General features: G+C 40.1%; 1 protein-coding gene across 9 annotated transcripts in view; it reads left to right on the top strand.

The window, feature by feature from the left end:
* pde1a (phosphodiesterase 1A, calmodulin-dependent) overlaps positions 1–21,478 on the top strand; it is a 571,352-nt gene that overhangs the window by 91,545 nt on the left and 458,329 nt on the right. For all 9 annotated transcript variants that reach the window (XM_069935886.1, XM_069935887.1, XM_069935884.1 and 6 more), the window contains 2 exons: positions 4,473–4,583; positions 8,116–8,142. In XM_069935886.1, coding sequence (XP_069791987.1) covers positions 4,473–4,583; positions 8,116–8,142 — 138 coding nt within the window. The remainder of the gene's footprint in view (positions 1–4,472; positions 4,584–8,115; positions 8,143–21,478) is intronic.

The raw sequence follows: 21,478 nt of genomic DNA, 5'->3' as shown, positions 1-21,478 counted from the left end.
CCAATGGGTGGAAAACCACTTCTGTCCCTTATGTGGGATGGAGAAAATCCAAATTGTGGTAAATTTATTTTATTTATCAATTCAAGAGGTCACATTAAAATGATTTTAAAATCGTTTCTACTGGCATCACCAGAATGAAAGATTTCTTGTTCAGTCAGGAAATCAGTTTTCTTTTCCTGACCTTTTCAACTTTGCATTGTCAAGGAGTCAGGAAACCTCCTTTCTAGGTCATATGGCAAAATGATATTTCTTCCCTTCATTGCCTATCTGAGGGTGATTACTGTAAATATTCATGTATAATGAGTTCCGTGTATAATGCGACCACCCCCCTCCATTTTTGAGGGGAAAAAGGAGAAAATTTTTACCCCCGTGTATAATACGACCCCCCCTCCCCTCACCTGCCTGAGTCACACTAGCGCCTCTCCGCTCGCCCGGCCACCCGGCCTCCTGAGTCGTGTTCGCGTCTTTCCAGCTGCCCGGCCACCCGAGTCACGCTGCTGTCTACCGCTCACCCACCTGCCTGCAGGAAATTAAAAAATTTTTTACTCTCGTGTATAAAGGGGAAAAAAGGGGAATTCTTTTTCTCGCATTATACATGAGTATTTATGGTAACTGTTTGGCCTTCTGCTATTTATCCAATCTGTTGTATGCTTTTTGTGAGAGTGAATTCTCCCATATCCTTATGGAAATCCTGTCCTCACCTTGTTTGTGTCACCTGGTGTAATGTCAGATGGTTAGATCACTATTGGTTGTGATGTGATAACATTAACCATTTTAAATTCATGTCATTTGAGCATTTTGGATTTGCTACCTGATATACAGTACACCCTACTACAATACAGAAGAAAACCAAACAAGTTATCTACTGAGCGTCTGATCTACACAATGCTCATTTCACGCTTGATAATCCTGTAAAGTCTTGATTTGGTAAATGTTAAATTTGGATGCCTTTGCAAGTGACTGTACTGAAGATATGAAAAATGGATCGCAATTTCTGGAATCAATAAAGGTGACCATTAAACTGTTGGTTTTGCATCAAAGCCAATCAGGGTATGTTGTATCCTTCAGGAAGCATTGTTTTCCATCCATATTCGGTCTGGCCTGTCTTTGATTGCAGATTCACAGGAAAATAATTCATTCCTATTTCCCAATCATCTGAAACAATCTTACAAAAAGTTGTATTAAATGCAAGGATCACCTGTTACACCCTCAGGCTCCAGACTTAGACAATGCATGGATATCAGTTCTGAAAAGTTCTCCTCATGTGAGAAATATCTCAAATTTTTAATGAAAATCACACAGTTGTTCAGGCAACATCCCAGGCCTCAGCATGGCAGACTCATCTAAGGTGATGCAGAGAGATATATTGTTTGAAGGCAATGGTGCTGGGGGCCAGGAACAATAAATATCTGAGCCATAATCCTTTCATTTTTGGGATTTTGATTTGGCATTGAAACCATTAATACAAGTTTAAAATTGAGTGTTAAGACCTTCTCTTGCCCCATGACATCAAGTCAAACATGGGCATCAGAAACATCTTGCTGGTTATAATCATCCTTCAACTGATAAATCAGTAATCCCTTATTTTGTGCAATAACATGAGGGAGGAAAAAAAATGGCCAAATGTTAGGGATGACCGAGGTGCAGACCAAAAATGGTGTCCTGCCATTTTACAATGACAAGAACATTTGTTTGCTGCTACCACTGAGCTCCCATTTCTAATGCTGGCAAATGTCAAACACTTTTTATTTCCTCCTTCTTTGTTTAAAACACATTTAAAAAAAAATGTGATCACAGAGTGAATATTTATTTTATTCGTGATAAATACAGTTATGTGACTTAATGAGGCAAGAGAGAACTGGCATGGGCTCGCATAGTTGGGGAGAACAGCACCAAAAACAAAAAAATGCTCTGAATGTTGGCAGCCAGCTATTTTTGTAGTTGTGTCAAGGACTCTGTGTTCTCCAGTGTCTTCTTGGTCAAGAAGATCAGCCATTTAACATAAGTTTTGCTGTTTTATTTCATGTGCAGAACAATCCCATGCCAATGAGTCCATGGTTCTGTGATTTAGCTCAAAATAACATATCCTTTCATATTTAATTCATCATTTAATACCCGTCTGAAACCTGAAAATGTGAAACAACTTAATACCTCCTACCCTGAGGATTTTTCATCTGAATTTTTTTTAACTCATCACATTGTTTATCCGATTAACAATGTATTCTTGTGTGTTTACATTGTATTTGAAAATTTTATTTTCTATTTTATGCATAATCCAATTTGTTGTCATATACCTGGAGGTATATCTTGGTGCCTCCCACATTGACCACCGCCAGTGGGCTGATAACACCTCAAACCGTGCATCTTGGTGCCTCACAGTTTGGCGGGCAGCAACCTCCTTTGAAGAAGACCGCAGAGCCCACCTCACTGACAAAAGGCAAAGGAGGAAAAACCCAACACCCAACCCCAACCCACCATTTTCCCCTGCAGCCGCTGCAACCGTGTCTGCCTGTCCCGCAGACTTGTCAGCCACAAACGAGCCTGCAGCTGACGTGGACTTTTACCCCCTCCATAAATCTTCGTCCGCGAAGCCAAGCCAAAGAAAGAAAGAAAGTACATCTGAAGATAGCAATTGCATAGAGATTTTCTCAAACACAAGGTTAGTGTTCTAACATTTTCTGCAACATTAACAGGAATGTTGTCATCAAATTAGTAGGCCAGGTGTAAAGAAAGGAAGGAAATAATACAATTGGAAAGAATCTAATTTCATATCTTGAAAACATTCTAAAGTACATAAGAACACAAGAAAAAGGAGCAGGAGGAAGCCACCTGGGGCTGTCAAGCCTGCTCCGCTATTCAATAAGATCATGGCTGGTTTGGCCATGGACTCATTTCCACTTTCCTGCCTTTTCCCTCTCCACGTCCCTAAATTGCAAATATCTATCTGTGTCTTCAAAGTATTTGATGTGGGAGCCTTAATCTTCCCTCGTATGCTAACACCCTCATCTCCAGAATCAACCTCGTGAATCTCCTCTGCACTGCCTCCACACCAGCTCAATCCTTTCTCATGTAAGGAAAGCCGAACTGCAGAGAAATAGAAGTAATTTAAATGCGATGCCACATGTATATGTATCAGTCAGAGATGCATAACGAATAAAGAGCCAGTTAATTATGTGGCAGATAAGGTGGCTGGATTTTAACATGCATTATCTCCTTAGGCATTATTATGTCTATAATTTTGTAAACTACATTATGTTGTAGAGCTAATAGAAATAGAAATTGGTGTGCTCCAGCATAGATGGAATTAAAATAAGTTTGGCTCTGATAACTATGCATGTCATAAAAGTAATAACATAAATGGTATCTGTAATCTTTTAGATTTTAGTGTCATATCAGGCCTTCTTCCTGTTTACTTTTATTTGGACATGCAGTTTCTTAATCTCAATATTACATTTCCAGCAAGAGGAATTGTACTTTTGTTTTGCCTTTTGGCAAGCTACTGGTAATTATTTGGCATATATTATGGGTTGTTCTTATTTATAATTTCCATAGAAACATAGAAGATAGGAGCAGGAGTAGGTCATTTGACCCTTCGAGCCTGCTCCGCCATTCAACGAGATCATGGCTGATCTTAAAGTTCAGTACCCCGACCCCACCTTTTCTCCGTAACCTTTAATACCCTTTCCTTTTGAAATGTACTTGAATGCAACTTAGATGTGGGATATGCAGATTTATCTCAGAGGATGTAGTACACCAATAGTGTGCAGCTGATAAATCTCCAGGTTAAATCGATGGCTACCTTGTGGGCATAGTTGCTAGGAGAGGATGAATGATTGTGGCTTCACCGTCAGCTGCTACGAATATTTCTTTAAAATAACAATCTGCCGAGCTCTGTGATTCCTATCTTATCTGGCTTTAAGTTTGAAAGGTGATGTGGGTCTGAGGTGAAAACTTCAAAGCTGTCTGTCCATCTTTTGCCTGGATTTATGAAGATGTTATGTCTACATGCTAGTTCTATGTAGTGCTATGGAGCTAACTATCAAGTATCCATTTCTGTATTTGGGAGTACTGGAGGAAGGTGATATAGTGACTCAATTCTATCCACTTTTGAGAGACCTAATTTTAAAGTGAATTCATTGAATACTTGTGGGCAAATGAGGAAGGATTTTTTGGAGAATCTAACAAACTTGAATGTCCTTTGCAAAAAGTCTGCATGTGTTTGCAGATTTAACATTAATTTAATCTTAGCGATTGTCTTGTATTAGGAACTTAAATCTTGACACTACCATATATTCAATAGCCATAAATAAGAACAGTTAAATTTAAAGTGCAGGCAAAAACCAACCTTGATCTTTAGTAAAAGAAAAAAAATATGTTTTGGAAGGTAAGTGAAGTGAAAACTGCTCGCCTAAAGGGGGAATAAATGCAAAATGTAGATTTAAAGTCGCTAAACTGTAGCTGTTTCATCCCAGAATTTTCGGCATGGAGACCTCACCTGCAGAGTTCAAGGAATTTGACACCAGCTCTCTGGAGTTCATCAAGCCAGACAATCCTGAGAAAATGTGGATTCGTTTGCAAGGATTGTAAGTATCCTTTTCTGATCAATTTTTGAACTTCTGGAGGCAGGATATAATAATTTCACCATTTAAAAAAATCTTCTCTTACATATTCAGAGAATTTTTCCCTAATTAATGATACTTTTCTTTCATAGACTGAGGACATCTTGAAGAACAATACTACAAATGAATTGGTTATATAGTTATTTCACAGTTATATTTTCAGAATATAAAGTAAATGTAATGAAATGAAAGTTTATTGTTAGATACAGTACAGTCTACACCTGCACTAAAATTTTTACTCACTGCAGCCAAACAGGTACATAAGAAATGTCAACTACTAGAGGCAGTGGTTCACAACCTTTTTCTTTCCACTCACATACCACTTTAAGGGATTGCTTAAGGTGGTACGTGAGTGGAAAGAAAATCGTTGAAAACCACTGTTTTAATCGTACCTAATTGACTCGTTATGTGCACGGTTTCATAACTACAGAGGAAATGGGCCAATAACAATTTTTTTCATGCAAAATATTTCAGTAACAATTGAGTCTAGAGCCGTCATTCTCAACCTTTCCTTCCCGCCCACATTATCACCTTAAGTGATCCCTTACCTATCATAGAGCACCGATGGCACAGGGATTACTTAAAGTGATATGTGAGTGGAAAGAAAAAGGTTGAGATCCACTGTACTAGAGTATACATTAAATGACCGCAATATGTCAAGACAGAAAAGAGATGATAGATAAATGTTGCAGTTGCAGTTAATGCAAAAAAAATATACTTACATTTTAATAGTGCAAACAAATTGTTTGGTGGTCCTGGACTCATTTATGTAATGGTTTTATAAATAAATGTAAAGCTTAAATTGTTACTTTTAATTGCTAATGTACATATTGATGACACTTTTAGTAATGTATCACCTTAGCAGTTTCCATGTAATGTAGTCTTCTCTTTGTAGGCAGCTCACAGTTGCGAATTTCTAAATATCACCATTGAACTTCCAGAGAGCAGGCTCTCTTGCTTATGTGTATCCCAATAATTTTTTTGCAATAATATTTTCAACTGCACCTTCTCCTCCATCTGCAACCCATGCACATGGTCGTAAAATGCAGAAATCATGAATGAGTTTTTTCTTAGGTCCATGTCTAAAATAGCACAAAGAAGGTAGAAGAGTATGGAGTGAATGATTTTGGCCATTGCTCTCTCCTAGTTTTTTGGCTCCACTCTGAACGCAACCCCCCACCATCTCCAGACCACTACCCCAGCCAATATACTGGGCACAATGGCAGCTAACAATTCTGATACATTCTCACAAGTTTTAACATCATTGTTGTGACATCTTGAAGATCCAACAGAAATGGACTTCACAGCAGATTGGTGTTTTTTTTTTTCTCCCATTTGTTGCTACTCTTAAACACTATCCAATTATTGACAAAAAAAATCCTTTGGAAGCTCACATCTCAAATTCTAGACACTTAAACAATGAACTTTAATGGAAATTGACTGAATGGTGCACTCAAGGAGGGAGTGGGAGTTGAGCAGATGACTGCTTTTGATGAGCCATGTGCTCTACTTTTGTGCAAAAGCCAGTGTTAAGATTTTGCATTGCTTTTCAGCTTCTTGATGATACTGGTGAGAATTTATTATCATCTACCTCAGTACAATTGACAGATGCACTGGAATTCTATTAATTAGGCTGTTTTTAAAATTAGAATAGTTATCTAAAACTTTATTCATTTGAGTTTTGAAAATATTTCTATTGCTTGTTCTATTCACCTATAAGGAGTCCTGAACTTAATTTATTTGCCAAAAAGATATCTTTCCTATATGATTATTTTCATTCTTGTTCATTCCATTCTTCCAATGGTTCGAAACAAATTGACTCCATTAGAATAAATGTTTTGGATTCGGAAATTTCAGACTGGATGTAAACTTGCTCTGATATATTTGAAATTGACAATATAATCTGTCTCTCCTAATGAAATAAATTGTGTTTCTATTGAAGTTGGTGACTGAACTGTCTTTTTAAATAGCATTTTAATGGGAGAGAATTGGAACTTGAGATTGAAACAGAAGCTTCATTTTCTTTTCCATATGATCTTCAGGACAAATAATAATTCTGTAGTTCTTGAGTGCAAATTGACATCTTGTTGGGTGCAGTGAATAAAACAATAGATGAAGAATTAATTCTCTGCATCTTCTGGTCGATGTTTACCATAATAGTATGGCACATATTTCTTGTATTAAATTAGAAAGTTATGAATAAATTAATATCTAAGTTTTAATGTCTTGCAGCCACCATTTAGATATCATAAAGACTTAATATTTTTAAATGCCAAGTTATACTTCTGTTGATTTATTGAAATAAATTGAAGTTTATGATTTTAATCATTTCATATCAAACCAAAACAGCTTGAGGAAATTATTGAATAAAATAGTCTTTCTAAACTTGATCTCAAAAATATGGTTATGGTATAATTAAGATTTTGCCTGTGACATATTATTAGTAATGTTTCTTTTGAAGGACAACATTCAACAGATCAGAGCAGTTCTAGAGAGAATAAAACTGAGTGAATATTGCAGGTTGATGACCTTTCAGTATAATTACCTAATTCTCCCTCCACCAATGCCACCTGATGCCCACTGATTATTCTAACTATGTTCTGTTCAATTCTATGGTTAGATATTTTTTCCATGTTTGATATTTTGTTGCATGGGTAATCCCTGAAGCACCAGCAGGACAGATCTTTGATAAATTAAACTGCAATATTTTAATTCCCAGTGTTGCCCGACACTATCAGTAATTCTGGGACAGAAAAATAATTTCATATTAATAAAACTTTACAAGCAACTTTGCATCTTGAAAGGTTGAGAAGGATATGGGCCATTTTGGGAAATTGGACTACCTCAGGATGACAGCTCAGTTAGCAGAGATAAGTTGGGCTGAAGGTGCTGTATAACTTTACAACTGGAATGGTCATTTACATTCATTATGGTTTGAAGTCAGGCGAACTCACATTCAGAACCAGCTGGTCTAAATATTTGACAGTGGTAATACAAAGGCCACAATAAGTCAGGCAATATTTGTGTGTAGAGATCTCCTGATAGGAAGTAATTGACTGTAAAAGTTACCTCTGTCTTTTTTCACACTAACTGATTAGCTCAATATTTAGTTCATATTTCAAATCTCCTACATCTGTGGTATTTTTCCTTTAGTTTAATTTGTTGGAAAGGTGGTTTCTGCTTTTAAAATTAGTGAAATATATTACCTACTCCTTTTCACCCAATGTATGACTGTCAATATCCTGATTCGAATTCTGAAAAATTTCTGATGGGATTTTAAACAAGATCGGAAAATGGAATAACTCTGCCAAAATCCAATTGAATTATTCCTTGAACCCCACCTTGCCTCATCTCAGAGGAAGCACTGACAATGTTTTTCTCAGGTCTTTGAACTTTAGAATTATCATCTCTACCTAATGCGTTTTGGACTATTTCATGATATGTTTGGCTTTGTACTAAAGAGGATACAGTGGCTAATGTAACTTTTCTCTTACAGACAGAACTATAAAAACACATCACAAAGGTAAGGCAATTTATTTTGCACTTTAAAGCACTGCAGAGCATTGTTTCATTTTATTCATGATACTTTTCATTGTTGAATCACATTATTTCCAGAAACCTGTAGATTAGGATATATGTGGAGAAGTTTGATTAGCTTGATCAATAGTTATGTTTAAACTTATCACATCAGAGAAGGTATTTTTAGAAACCTGATAACCTGTGAGAGTTGGGAAGCAATTAGTCATTGAAATATTCTGTACTCTCAGGAAAACTCATAAGACTGATGTTAATATATTCTGCAGATAAATGTATTTCTGAGAGATTTATTTAATGCCATCTATTAAATTCACACTGGGCACCGATTTGCTTAAAATGAGTTGGTATGCCGGCTCTTTTGTAATCATTGAGTTCCATCGCATCTTATCGCAAGTTCGAGTTTTAAGTTGAGCGTCAATGTGCTCTGTTTAAGTTTATTGTCTTTCAGAGAAAAGGAGAGAAGACAGAAGTGTTCTCTCTAGTCAGACATTTACTTTAGCAGTTTTAATATCATTAAAAAATGATCAGAACATGCTTTACAGGAGTAATTGCCATTGAACCCCACTGGGACATACAAGGCAGGAGAGCAAAAGCTTGGCCAGAGGGAAGGTTAAATAATTTATAAAAGAGGGAATGAATAATGGAGGGATAGCAACATTTGTAAAGGAAATTATAAAGCTTGGAAAGCCAAGCTTCTGTTCCTGGAGCTTTGAACATTTGCATATTGGTTGTCCATTATTAATCCATATTTGTCCATGTGGCTGATAAATTTTCCTTGAATTGTTGTTTCAAAATGCCTTTCCAACACAGATGTTAAATTGACAGGCCTTTGATTTCCAAATGTTCCACTTTCTATTTTCTGAATAATGATGCCAATAATTTTGATCGTCCAAGTTCTCCGGCATAACCCAACCATATATGGAAGAAAAGAAGTATACAATCAGCACCTTTCCAATTTCTGGCTGGTGGAATACAGGCCATTCAGACTGAATAATTAACCCATATCAAATTCCTTTCTCCTTTCCAATATTTCTTTATCTCATCATGAAGGGGTCCTTATTCATAGAATCGATAAGCAGCATGGAAAGTGTTCATTTAGTACTCCATCTATATTTATTACATCTACCAGTAGATCTCCAACTTGGTTTTTAATTGATCTCTAACAACTTCTCTAAACTCATCTGATGTACGATAACTTCGCACTCACTTTTATTTCAACTCAATTCTTGGGCTGGTGCCAGTTTCATTTTCTTTTCTTGGACAATGCCTTGGAGTTTGTTCGATCTTCACTGAACTGTGGGCGAGCTGAAAGTGGAGGTTCTCTCGAAGGAGTGAAACAAAAATTTGGCCACAATGCCAAGTCCAGTGGAGTTGGTTGTTCCCTGTGGACGATTTCCCCAATGCTGGTGACATTGTTTCTATTGAGAATTCTGACATTACTGCAGCTCTCTGGACATTTGATGCATGGATTCATTGAGGCATTGTTAGTAGATTAACCAGGTTGTTCTTGTGTTCCTGCAAATAGTAGAGATATTCTCTCGGAAATTGAGGGATAAGACTTGACTTGTTAAATATTCAATAGGTAATAAAGAGTGGTCATTGTTACTTATTCTTGCCATAAATTTGCTGGCCTGAACTCCATGTCTGGTCCAGCTAGTTTGGGCATTGGAACTTCCACCTTTGTCCAAGATCATTTTGGTCAACCATCCCATGATTCTCAGCCCCCTGTTCTCTTTGGCCACAACTTAACCTGTCTATATCTCTCTGCAGGCTCTCAACATTTTCTGTGCAATGTCCTTTACCACTGAATTTACTGTCATTAGTAACGTTGATACCCTCCACTCGGTCTCCTCTTCCATATCATTAATGGAAACAGTGAACATTTGCGGTCCAGCATTGATCCCTGTGGTACTCTACGCACCAGTTTGCCATCCAGAGAAACACCCTTCTATATCAATTATCTGCCTTCTATTGTCTCACCAATGCTAATACATTACCTCCAACTCAATGCATCCTTATCTTATGAACAAGTCTCCAATGCAGCACCTTATCAAATGCCTTCTGGAAATCTATCCACTACACTTCTTATAGTCTTCAAAACTTCAGTAAATTTGTCAAACAAGACTTTCTCTTCCTGAATCCATGCTCCATCTGCCTGATGGAACAATTTCTATTCACATATCTCTCTATTTCTTGCTTAATGAAGCTTCAAGGATTTTACTAACTACAAATTTTAAGTGAATTGGCCTATAGTTACCTGACTTTTGCCCACATTTTTGAACAGTGGTGTTACATTTGCTGTACTCCAAATTGCTGGGACTTGCCCATAGTCCAGAGAATTTTGGTAAATGATCACAACCACCTCTACAATAACTTTGTCATTTGTTTCAGGATCTTGGGATGTATTCCACCAGGACAGGGGGAGTTATCTATCTTCAGGCCCACTAGTTTGCTCACCATCACCACTTGAGTGATCACAATTGGATCGAGGTCACTACCTTCAATCATATTCATGACATCTCTCTTTGACTTTCTGCCTTTAGCTTTGAGTTGCAGGCAAGATCCAGATATTTCCTGGAATCTGATATCATTTTGAGATAATGTGATGGGGGTTTACAGTTCATTTATCCCTGAACATCCGTCTCAAGGTGATGGCAAGTGACATAGCAAATAGATTCATCTCATGCACAAAACTGTCTTCAAATGTTCTCAAAATTTTCATTAACCTCCCCTCCTTCCGCTATATCAGGGAAATTCTCCTGTACCAGACAGTTGAAGATCTTTTTCCATTTTTTCACCTTGATTTTGCCAGCTATGATAAATTCAAGTTTATTATCATCTGACGTTACATAGAAAACCAGACGAAACAGCATTTCTCTGGACCATAGTACATGTACCATACACAGCACATAATAATATTTTGGGACAATTTAGTTGGTTATAGCACACTGTTCATCAATCTCACAGCCTGCGCTAAGAAGCTATTTCCCAGCCTGCAGTCCTGATTTTGATGCTCCTGTACCTCTTTCTTGATGGTAGTGGGTTAATGATTCTGTGTACTGGTCAGAAAGGGTCCTCAATAATTCTTTGAGCCCTATTTAAGGAAAACTCCCAGTAAATGTCATCAATAAATACCCCATTGATCTTGGCCATTTTTGATGATCCTCTGTATTGATTATGGATGCTTTGCATCTACCATACCAGACAATGATTCAGCCAGACAGGGCACTCTCAGTTGTGCTCCTGTTAAATGTTGCCAAGATGGGGGTCTTCTCAACCTCCTTAGGAAGTGTTGGCTCTGCTACACCTTCCTGACTAATGAGGAGGAGTTGTGGGTCCAGGACAGGTTGTCTTTTACATGCACATCAGAGAACTTTATACTCTCCTCTTGCTCCATGATGGAACCCTTGATAATTGTATCTTGATGCATTCAACAAATCTATCCAGCTGCCATAATTTCTGCTTGTGGTACAAACACCATTGTGATCTCGATCTCTTGAGAATATAATGAAGGAAACACTTCTGCTTGAAGCAAAGACATCTCGCTGTGGTCTTGTATTTCTCATTGTGTCCTACAACCTGGTATACCCTGAGAAGAGCTCAACCCAAAACGTTTGTTATATATCTTCCTTCGAACGCTGTGTAACCTGCTGAGCTCCTCCAGCATTTTTATGTTTTTACTAACCTTTATCAAATCCTCCCTTTCTGATGTGTGTTTTTGAGCTTGCTAATCCTGCAAGCGAAAGGTTACACCACCTAAAACTAATGCTGAAGACAATCTCCGCAGCGACAGGTAAAACTTTTGATTGGGTCTTCCTCCAAGATAATTTGACCATATTGCTGATTACAATTTATAGGCATCGTCACAAAGCATGGAAATATACCTACCAATCAACCAAGTCCACTCCATCAAACACCCATTTACCTTTCTCCCATTTTAATGTCCTGGCATTCCCATCAACTCCCTTTGCTTCTCCCATTCAGCTCCACACTAGATCCAATTTGCAGTGGCCAATTAACTTGCTAACTGCCATGGCCTTGGGTTGTATGAGGAAACAGGAGAACTTGTGGTTACAAAGAGAATGTGTATACCAGGGTTTAGCAACGAGACAGCTGCTCAATTAACTCTGCCACTGTTCCACTAGCGCCTAGCTTGGTGCCATACTAATGCTATATTGGCCAAATATGCTGCAACTGTTGAATAGCACACAGCTAACAAGAATTCTGGTGGATTGTGCTGTGGCCACCTCTCGCTGCTTCAGTCAAACCATGACACAAAATGGAGGCCCACGCACAGGGAGCTGATGACCCTCCTCCTTCATACCACCCAGATAGTCTTTCGATAGGTCATTGCTGCTACTTACCTTTCAAACTTTTAAATCTCTCTGATAAATCTTTTATTCCATCCTAAATTTCCTGTATCCCGGCCTTTGGAAATTCATGCTATCTGTAAAAGAGACAAAAGTTTGATTTTACTGCTCACTGATCCTGTTTTGTTTTTGCCAATGAGTACACATCAGAGATTATCAATGCTTAAGTCAAATGACAGAAAATATTCTTCATACCAGCTTATGAAATAGTTTTCTGATGCCCTTGCATTAGTTTGCCACCAACTAAGTTTTTGTTTTTGATAATAGTAAGTTTATTGTCAGATTCTTTGCACAATATTAACATGCACCAAAATTCTTACTTGCTGCAGTCGAACCAGTACTTTGTAAAACAAAAACCCAACTATAATAGTATACGTAATTGAATTAAATCGAGACAAGCAATGTTACAAATTATGGGCAACTCTAAATCCTTTACTGTGAAATATCTAGTCTGGAAACAATTTTATTTCCTTTTCTGCTTCCAGCATGAAACAGTACCAGTTACTTTGAAGAGATAAACTGCTTCATTTCCATTCTTTTAGATCTGAAATGTAGCTATTATCAATTAGCTTTCAGTTGGGTGACTGAACCAGTACCAGGAGTTATTTCAAGATTCAGTACTCACTGACAAAAGGCAAAGGAGGAAAAACCCAACACCCAACCCCAACCCACCAATTTTCCCCTGCAACCGCTGCAACCGTGTCTGCCTGTCCCGCATCGGACTTGTCAGCCACAAACGAGCGTGCAGCTGACGTGGACTTTTTACCCCCTCCATAAATCTTCGTCCGCGAAGCCAAGCCAAAGAAAAAGACAAATTCAGGAAGAAATGAGAATAACATGCACAGTTTGTTCAAAATACCTTCCTGTTTAATACAGTGTCCCCCCTCCCCCCCTTCCGCCCTTGCCCCCATCAACCTTTGTGCATTTAATAACTGGCATCTGCTGCCACTTCTTTGCAATTAGTTTTATTCTGTGATCTGAGAAGAGAAAGTGTGATATATCTTGAAAAATCAGATTAATATTCGTGAAGATTCTTGACTAGAAACTAAACCAAACACGTGCATTCTTCACAAAACTGCCTATTAATAAATAAATAGCTACAAGTTAAATTTGATGCTAAATGAGAATCATTATCATTGCTCTGCCATATGTGTTGTTAATGAGACTAAAACTGATATGATACAATTGTCAAATTATTGAAGTTGATTTACTAGCCCCAGGGTGGTGCTTTATTCTCACATCATGTGATCTCCGGTAGGCACCAGTTCAATTCAAGTCGTGTTGTTGCCAGGTTACCACTTTAGTATTTTCCTACAAAAACAAATCCAGTTTAACCCTTGAGAAACATGGTGGTATTTTGACTACTGGATCTAAACCAAAGTAAAAGCATATAATCAGTTTCTTATTTTAGTAGAATATGGGAGTATTTTAAGTCCAAGTACTCCCTTTAATTAATTTGATAAAGCAAATGATTATGTAACATCAGTGCTTTTCAAACTGCCCCCGCCCCCCACCTCGCATTCCACCTTAAGCCATCCATCTGCTATCAGTGCTCTGTGATTGGTAAGGGATGGCTAAAGGTGGTATGAGAGTGGGAAGGGAAGGTTGAAAACCACTGTTTTAATCGTCCCTCATTGACTCGTTATGTGCAGGGTTTCAGAACTCCAAAGGAAATGGGCCAGTGACAATTTTTCTCAAACAAAATATTTTAGTAACAATTGGATCTAGAGCAGTGATTCTCAACCTTCCCTTCCCACTCACATCCCACCTTAAGCCATCCCTTACTAATCACAGAGCACTGATGGCATTGGGATTACTTAAAGTGGGATGTAAGTGGAAAGAAAAAGGTTGAGAACCACTGTTTTTATTGTACCTCATTGACTCGTTATGTGCACAGTTTTATATCTCTAAAGGACATGGGCGAATGACAATTTTTCTCAAGCCAAATATTTCAGTAACAATTGGGTCCAGAGCAGTGATTCTCAACCTTCCCTTCCCACTCACATCTCACCTTAAGCAATCCCTTACTAATCACAGAGCACTAATGGCACAGGATTACTTAAAGTGAAATGTGAGTTTAGGGGGACAGTTTGAAAACCACTGTTACATTCATTTCATCAAAGAGACTAAATTCTTATAAAGGGTTAAGGCACTGAATGATTTACTGTTGTGCAAAGAAAATATAAAAAGATGACAAATGAATATATTGAAAACTTCATATGGTTGGAATTAAAATAACCAGATTTTATCATGTGGAGCTGGGATGGATATTTGATGTTTAAATTAAAGGATATGTAATCATGAACAATTAATCTGAAGGGATTTGAGAAAAGTACTTTTTAACAAACTATTATGTGCAACAATTCTTTATGAAGTAAAACACCGTATTTAACTAAAAGCAACCTTTCCATGTTTAAAAACTCATAACTCAACAAATGTAAAATTGCTTTTCTATGCCCACGTATCTGCCATTTAGTTTTTTTATTTGTGATTATACTGTCTTCAGTTGAACACATTCACAAGTCTTTAGAATGGAGGGGGAGTGAGATTAATTATCAATAATATTGCTGTGAATTTTTCATCCCTTTGGATTAAATTGTATGTTTAAAATTTTGCAATGTGGAATGTTGGAACACTGTGGCTTCACTGCTGTAATACAGAGTGCAATCATCTACTAGATAAAAATGTGAGGTGAACATTAACTCCCTCAGACTCCCCTTTCCTATTCATCATTCAGAAGCTTGAGACCATCCTGAACAGGATTGCTGGCTTCAGCCTCCGTCTTAAATTCTGACACTCTGGATGGTGTGTGTACCATCTGCAAAATGGCAGTAATTCGCCAAGATGTCTTTGACAACACCCCCCCTCTCCCCACCCCCCAAACTCATAATCTCCACCATCTCCAACGATAAGGCCACGAGAAGATTAAATACTTTAAGTACAAACTAGACTGAATTGGAATTATATTGTCGACCCTTCGTGACGTGCAAAATCCTGGAACTCTGGAACATATTTCTCTCACAGTCTGCAGTTGTTCCACAGAGCTGGGTCCATAAGGGCTGCTAGAGATGAATAATAAAGGTCAGTCTTTTCAATGGCACCCAATTATGAAAAGAAGATCATTCTGAACTGCCTCTTTCTGATCTACATGATTTCATTGCTTGGGTATTAACTTTTTTATTTGAATCCTAATTTGTTTTATTTGAGGGAAGAGTTGAAAATATGCTATCACTTATGTGCAGTTATACATCTATATTTTTCAAAAGTATAATCATTATTAGATTATGTTTTTTGACAATTACTCTAAGTGTATTGCTTTGGAAGAGGACAAATGACCAAACAAAGAGCATTCTTGCATAATAGGTGTTGAGCAGATAAGAGTGCGTTAACTTAATTCAGGTTGCATTTCAATCCCCGGAAATCTCTGATACTGAAATGTAAGTTCTGGAGGATGGGTAAAATGAAAATATCCCAAAATCTGCCTTAAAATGGAATGTTCAGCAAGATAAATTTTTCGAAGATGCTTATTCAGCTTGGAAAAGACAGAAAAGTGTTAGGTATATGTTTGCTTTAGCACAGGGGTGGGCAACTTTTTTAAAAACTCACATTCCACCTTAAGTATTCCCTATGCCATAAGGGCTCTGTGTTTTGTAAGGGATTGCTTAAGGTAGTATGTGGGTGGAAAGGAAAAGGTTTGAAAACTACTGTCTTAATCATAGCTAATTGACTCGTTATGTGCATGGTTTCAAAGCAAATGGGCCAATGGCAATTTTTCTCAAGCAAAATATTTCTGTAACATTTGGGTCCAGGGAAGTGGTTCTCACCAATTTGACTATAAAGTTGCCTGTTGAGGAAGAAATAAGGAGTGAAGACAAATAGGTGTTCCTCTGACTGCTGTTGGATTATAAATGATATAATGAGCTATGCTATAAATTCACCATTTTTCTTCTTATAAATATATAGAATTTTGATGTTTTACAATATTAAAATCCTCTGCTGGAATATAGTTTGGTTAACATCAAAGGGAGACTCCAGCGTGAGAGATTAGCAGATGGATAATGCATTTCAGGTGCAAGGTAGGAAGGTGGATAAATAAATCCATTGACTGGATGTTGAAGTTTGGATGAACAAAAGAGATACAGCGTGGCAACACACATTCTTGTAGCGGCAAACCAGCCCTACTTGTCACGCACTGTCGGCGGTACAGCTATGGCAAAGATGGCATCGCGGGACCCTCTCTTCTAGTTCAGGCAAGAAGGTCGCATACGCGTTTGCATCATCGGGATGCAAGCATCAGGACGTTGGGGGCGAAATGAGATAGGGCTTAAATGCTGCAGCTCAAGATTCAAATAAAAGCAATTGTGAATCCAGAGCTCATAGCCTGTTGTCTCGGTCTATTCGCTGCGCTCGCTCACAACACACTACATTGGTGACCCTGACAAATCTCCACGTCCTGAAGACTCTGAACAATGGAACAAGCAGCTGTAGGTGCCGTTGCATTGAAGCTGCCTACTTTCTGGACGAACAGACCCCGCACTTGGTTCGGCCAAGCAGAGGCCCAGTTCCAGATCAAACAGATAACCTCCGATTCAATGAGATACTTATATGACATCAGCTCGTTCGACCAGTGTAACAATATTAATATTTGGGGAGAATTTTTAAGATTTAGAGTAGGTCACATACATTCACACATTTTAAAACCGATCTTATTTGAAAGACTGAAGAAATACTGAAGATCTCTGGAGAACGTAAGCATGTTTCACAAGTAGGTGTTAATTCAACTGACGTCATAAAATGTTTGGAACTGGAGCCAGGATGACTACAAGTATCTTTCTTCAGAGTGCACAGGAAGGTCAGTCTTGGGTTGTTTACCTAAGATAACAACTTGAGAAGAAGAAAGAACTCCTGTTGTTTGCTGGAGAAGGTGGGGGTTTTGTAAGACATGAGTCACATGCTCTCTTTGGTGTGGCAGTTGGAAAAGAGAGAGAGTTAAGTTAACAGCTCAATCAGTCAGTCAGTCAGTCAGTCAGACAGTCAGTCAGTCAGTCAGTCAGTCGGACACTGACAAGTAACTAAATAGTGCAATCCAGGAAAAACTGTTTGAAACTGATGAAAGCAAGTTCCAGAGCAGTAGATGACTGGAAGTGCTATCTGTCTGGTGTTTCTCTTGAAATAGAGGAAGGAGTGGAACTCTGTGGTAGCTTGAAGAAAGAGGTTACCATCTGGAAGACCCTGATGGGCAAGTTTCATCAGTGAGACCCTGAGGTGACTAGTGGTGGTACCTCAGTTGTGGAAATCCTGGAGAAACAAATATCTCTCTCTGCAAAACCTACAAGAATCTTCCTGAGCGGTAAACATTTACCTTTCAAGCACCAAGCCTGGTGAACTTCATACATGTTAAATTCTGTGCACAGTATGGTGATTGCCTGCAATCAGAGAACTTGGAAGAAGGAGAAGTGAGATTGAACTGTGAACCAAATAACTTTTCTTCAATCCACACACACACATTACATACACATGCACAGAATTAGAAAGGGGTAAATTAGATTAGTTTAGAGTATAGTATAAGTATAGAGTTAAGTTAAAGTTTGATTCTATTTTCATGTTTGAAGTTGATTAAAAATAACTTTTGTTTTGAAAGCCACTTGTCTTGGTGAATGTCTATTGCTGCTGGGTTTTGGGGTCCTTTGGGCTCATAACACCAGGAAACCGCCTCATGAGTTGATGATCTCATTCAAGAGCTGCCAGAGAAAAACCTTCGCATTAGAACGTACCGCCTCTCACGGTGTGAGCGAGCAGCAAGGCTCCTGCACTTGGATGGCCTAAGTGATAGGACCCCCTCTACCCTCATGGACAAGATGCTCACGCTGGCAGAAGGTCACAAGCCCTGGCTCATGTTTGAGCAAGCGTTCCTCGAACAGATGCCCTAGGACATCAGGCTCCTCTTGACCAACGCCAATTTCAGTGACCCCTGCAAAATTGTGGCATGGGTGGATGTTCTCTACCATTCGAAATGTGAACCCATCGGCTCTGTCAACTGTTTTTCATGGCCACTACTGAGGAAAACACTCCATCACATGAGCGGGCCCCTCGCTGTCAGAGGATGGAGAGGCTCAATCTGAAATGGTTTTTCTATGACCAACGTTTGGGGGCATCTGCCCACAGATGTCAGCAGCCATGTTCGTTCTCGGGAAACTATGTGGCCAGCTGTCGTTAGTGGCTGCGGCGGCTGGCTGACCAAATAACCTTCACATCTGGGACAGCATCTCAGGCCGCAATTTCATAGTGGAGACGAGCGGAGATTAGTGTCATATCCGCTACGGTGTTCGAGGCCACACATTCCTTCCCTATGGACTGCCAAGAACACCGCCATCCAAACTTTTGAAAAAGGTGGATTCTTGTACATTTTGGCGACAGCGCATTCCAGTGGTCCTTCACCTTTGCTTCATTGGACAAACCCCTGCTCGGTGCAGATTTCCTCCGAGCCCACTCCCTAATTGTCGATCTCCAATGCAAGTGCCTAGTCCATGCTCAGACTTTCCACACGGTTCTCCTTGGCAGATCACCCAGCTCACTTCTGTGGAGTCCAAACTCCTTGCAGACTTTCCCTCCATTCTGCATTCACAGTTCATGGCAGCTATATCAAGACATGGCGTCCAACACCATATTGCGACCACTGGTCCACCATTGCATTCACGTGCCTGCCATCTGGCCCCAGACAAACTCAACCTTGCCAGGGAAGAGTTTAGTGCATAGAGGAGGTGGACATCGTCCATCATTCCGATAGTCCATGGGCCTCACCCCTCCACTTGGTGCCTAAGTCCAATGACAGCTGAAGGCCCTGTGGTGATTACAGACATCTAAATGATGCAACGACATTGGTCCGCTGAATCATGGTACAAAGTTTTACTCCAAAGTCAACAATCTGGGATACCATCAGATCCATGTTCACCCGGACGACGTCCAAAATATCACTATCATCACCCCGTTCAGACTCTTCGAGTTTCTACACATGCCATTTGGTTTGAAAAATGCAGAAACGCAGCAAAGACCTTTTAGTGCCTCATGGACGCAGTTGGGAGAGACTTGCCTTTCCTTTTCACCTACCTCAACGACATCCTAGTAGCCAGCAGATCACCTGCAGAACACATGACACATCTCCGTCAGCTGTTCACTCGCCTTGCACAGTTCAGCCTCACAATTAATCCAGAGAAGTGCCAGTTCGTCCTTACGGAAATAGTCTTTCTGGGCCACAAGATCACCCCAGCCGGCGCCACCCCTTTTCCAGACAAAGTCGATGCTATCCGGCAGTTTGCCAGACCAACGATACCGAAGGGCCTTCAGGAATTTGTGGGCTTGGTGAATTTCTAGAACAGGTTTATCCCTGCAGCAGCCAAGATTATGTGCCCTCTCTTCTCCTTAATGTTTGGCTTATCAAAAGAGCTTGAATGGACAGAGGAGGCACCCAGTGTGTTCGAATAGACTAAAGAAGCTCTGGCCCACACTACGATGCTGCTACACCCACAGATGGATGTACCTACAGCCTTCATCGATGATGCGTCCAACATGGCCGTGGGCACTGTCCTTGAACAGTGTGTTGATGACTTATGGCAACCCCTCACATTCTTCAGTCGATACCTGCAGCCGCCCGAATTGAAGTACAGTGCAGTTGACAGAGAACTACTCACCCTTTACCTGGCTGTCCACCACTTCCATTACTTCCTAGAAGGGCGCCTGTTCACAGTCTACTCTGACTACAATGTGCTTACTTTTACCTTCACAAAGTCCTCCGACCCGTGGACAACATTGACATTTGTCCTTCATCTCTAAATTCACCACTGCTATCTGACACCTCTCTGGAAAGCACAACATCATTGCCGATGCACTTTCCAGGCCTACAGTCAATGCTCTGTAACAGGGCATTGACTACCATGATCTGGCTCGGGCCCAGCAGAAGGACCCTGAGCTTCAGAACAGCAATCACGGCGCTGCAGCTCCAAGACCTCCTGCTTGAAACCGACAGCATCATGCTCCTCTGCGACATTTCCACTGGCCAGCCCAGCCCTCTCATCACCGCACAGTGGAAGAGAATTGTTTTCGACTTAATCCACGGCTTATCCCACCTGCACAACAGTGCGGCTAGTATCCACAAAGTTTGTTTGGCATGGCTTGCACAAACAGGTCACTGAGTAGGCGAAGAACTGCACAGACTACCAGGCAACCAAGGTCCAGTGGCACACCAAACACGAACTCCAACACTTCGACGACCCAACCCAAAAGTTCTAACACGTCCACATGGATATAGTCGGACCCCTGCCTGTCTCCCGGGGATCCTGCTACTTTCTCGCAGTGATGGACAGATTCACTCGCTGGCCAGAGGCCATATCCAGAAGCCTCCACAGAAACCTGCGCCAGGACTTTCCTCTCCACCTGGGCCTCCCATTTCGTTGTTCCGGCAGAGGTTACAACTGACCAGGGAGCACATTCATCTCCTCCCTATGGACACAATTATCCAGACTCCTGGGCACCCAGCTGTGCTGTACCACAGTTTACCACCCTCAAGCCAATGGACAAGTTGAGCATTTCCACCGCCACCTCAAATTGGCGCTGATAGCATGCCTCGATAAGCCCCTCTTGGTGGACGAACTGTCCTGGGTTCTTCTAGGCATTTGCACAGCACCCAAGGATGACCTCGGGACATCCTCAGCTGAATTAGTCTATGGAAAGGCCATTGCAGTGCCTGAACAGTTCCTTCACCCGGCAACCAAGCATGACACCAATGTTGACACTGGTGTCTTCTTTGAGTAGCTGCGTGACAGACTGGACTCCATCGCACTGCCCTCACCATCACGACACAGTCAACCACCCTGCAATTACCCCCCCTAGACTTGTCTTCCTGTGAGTACGTGTTCGTGCGCAGCGGCACACACAGAGCTCCCCTTCAGTGACCTT

This window comes from Narcine bancroftii, chromosome 4 (assembly GCF_036971445.1).
Source record: "Narcine bancroftii isolate sNarBan1 chromosome 4, sNarBan1.hap1, whole genome shotgun sequence".
NCBI lineage: Eukaryota > Metazoa > Chordata > Chondrichthyes > Torpediniformes > Narcinidae > Narcine > Narcine bancroftii.
This window is presented reverse-complemented; position numbering and strand designations above follow the sequence as displayed.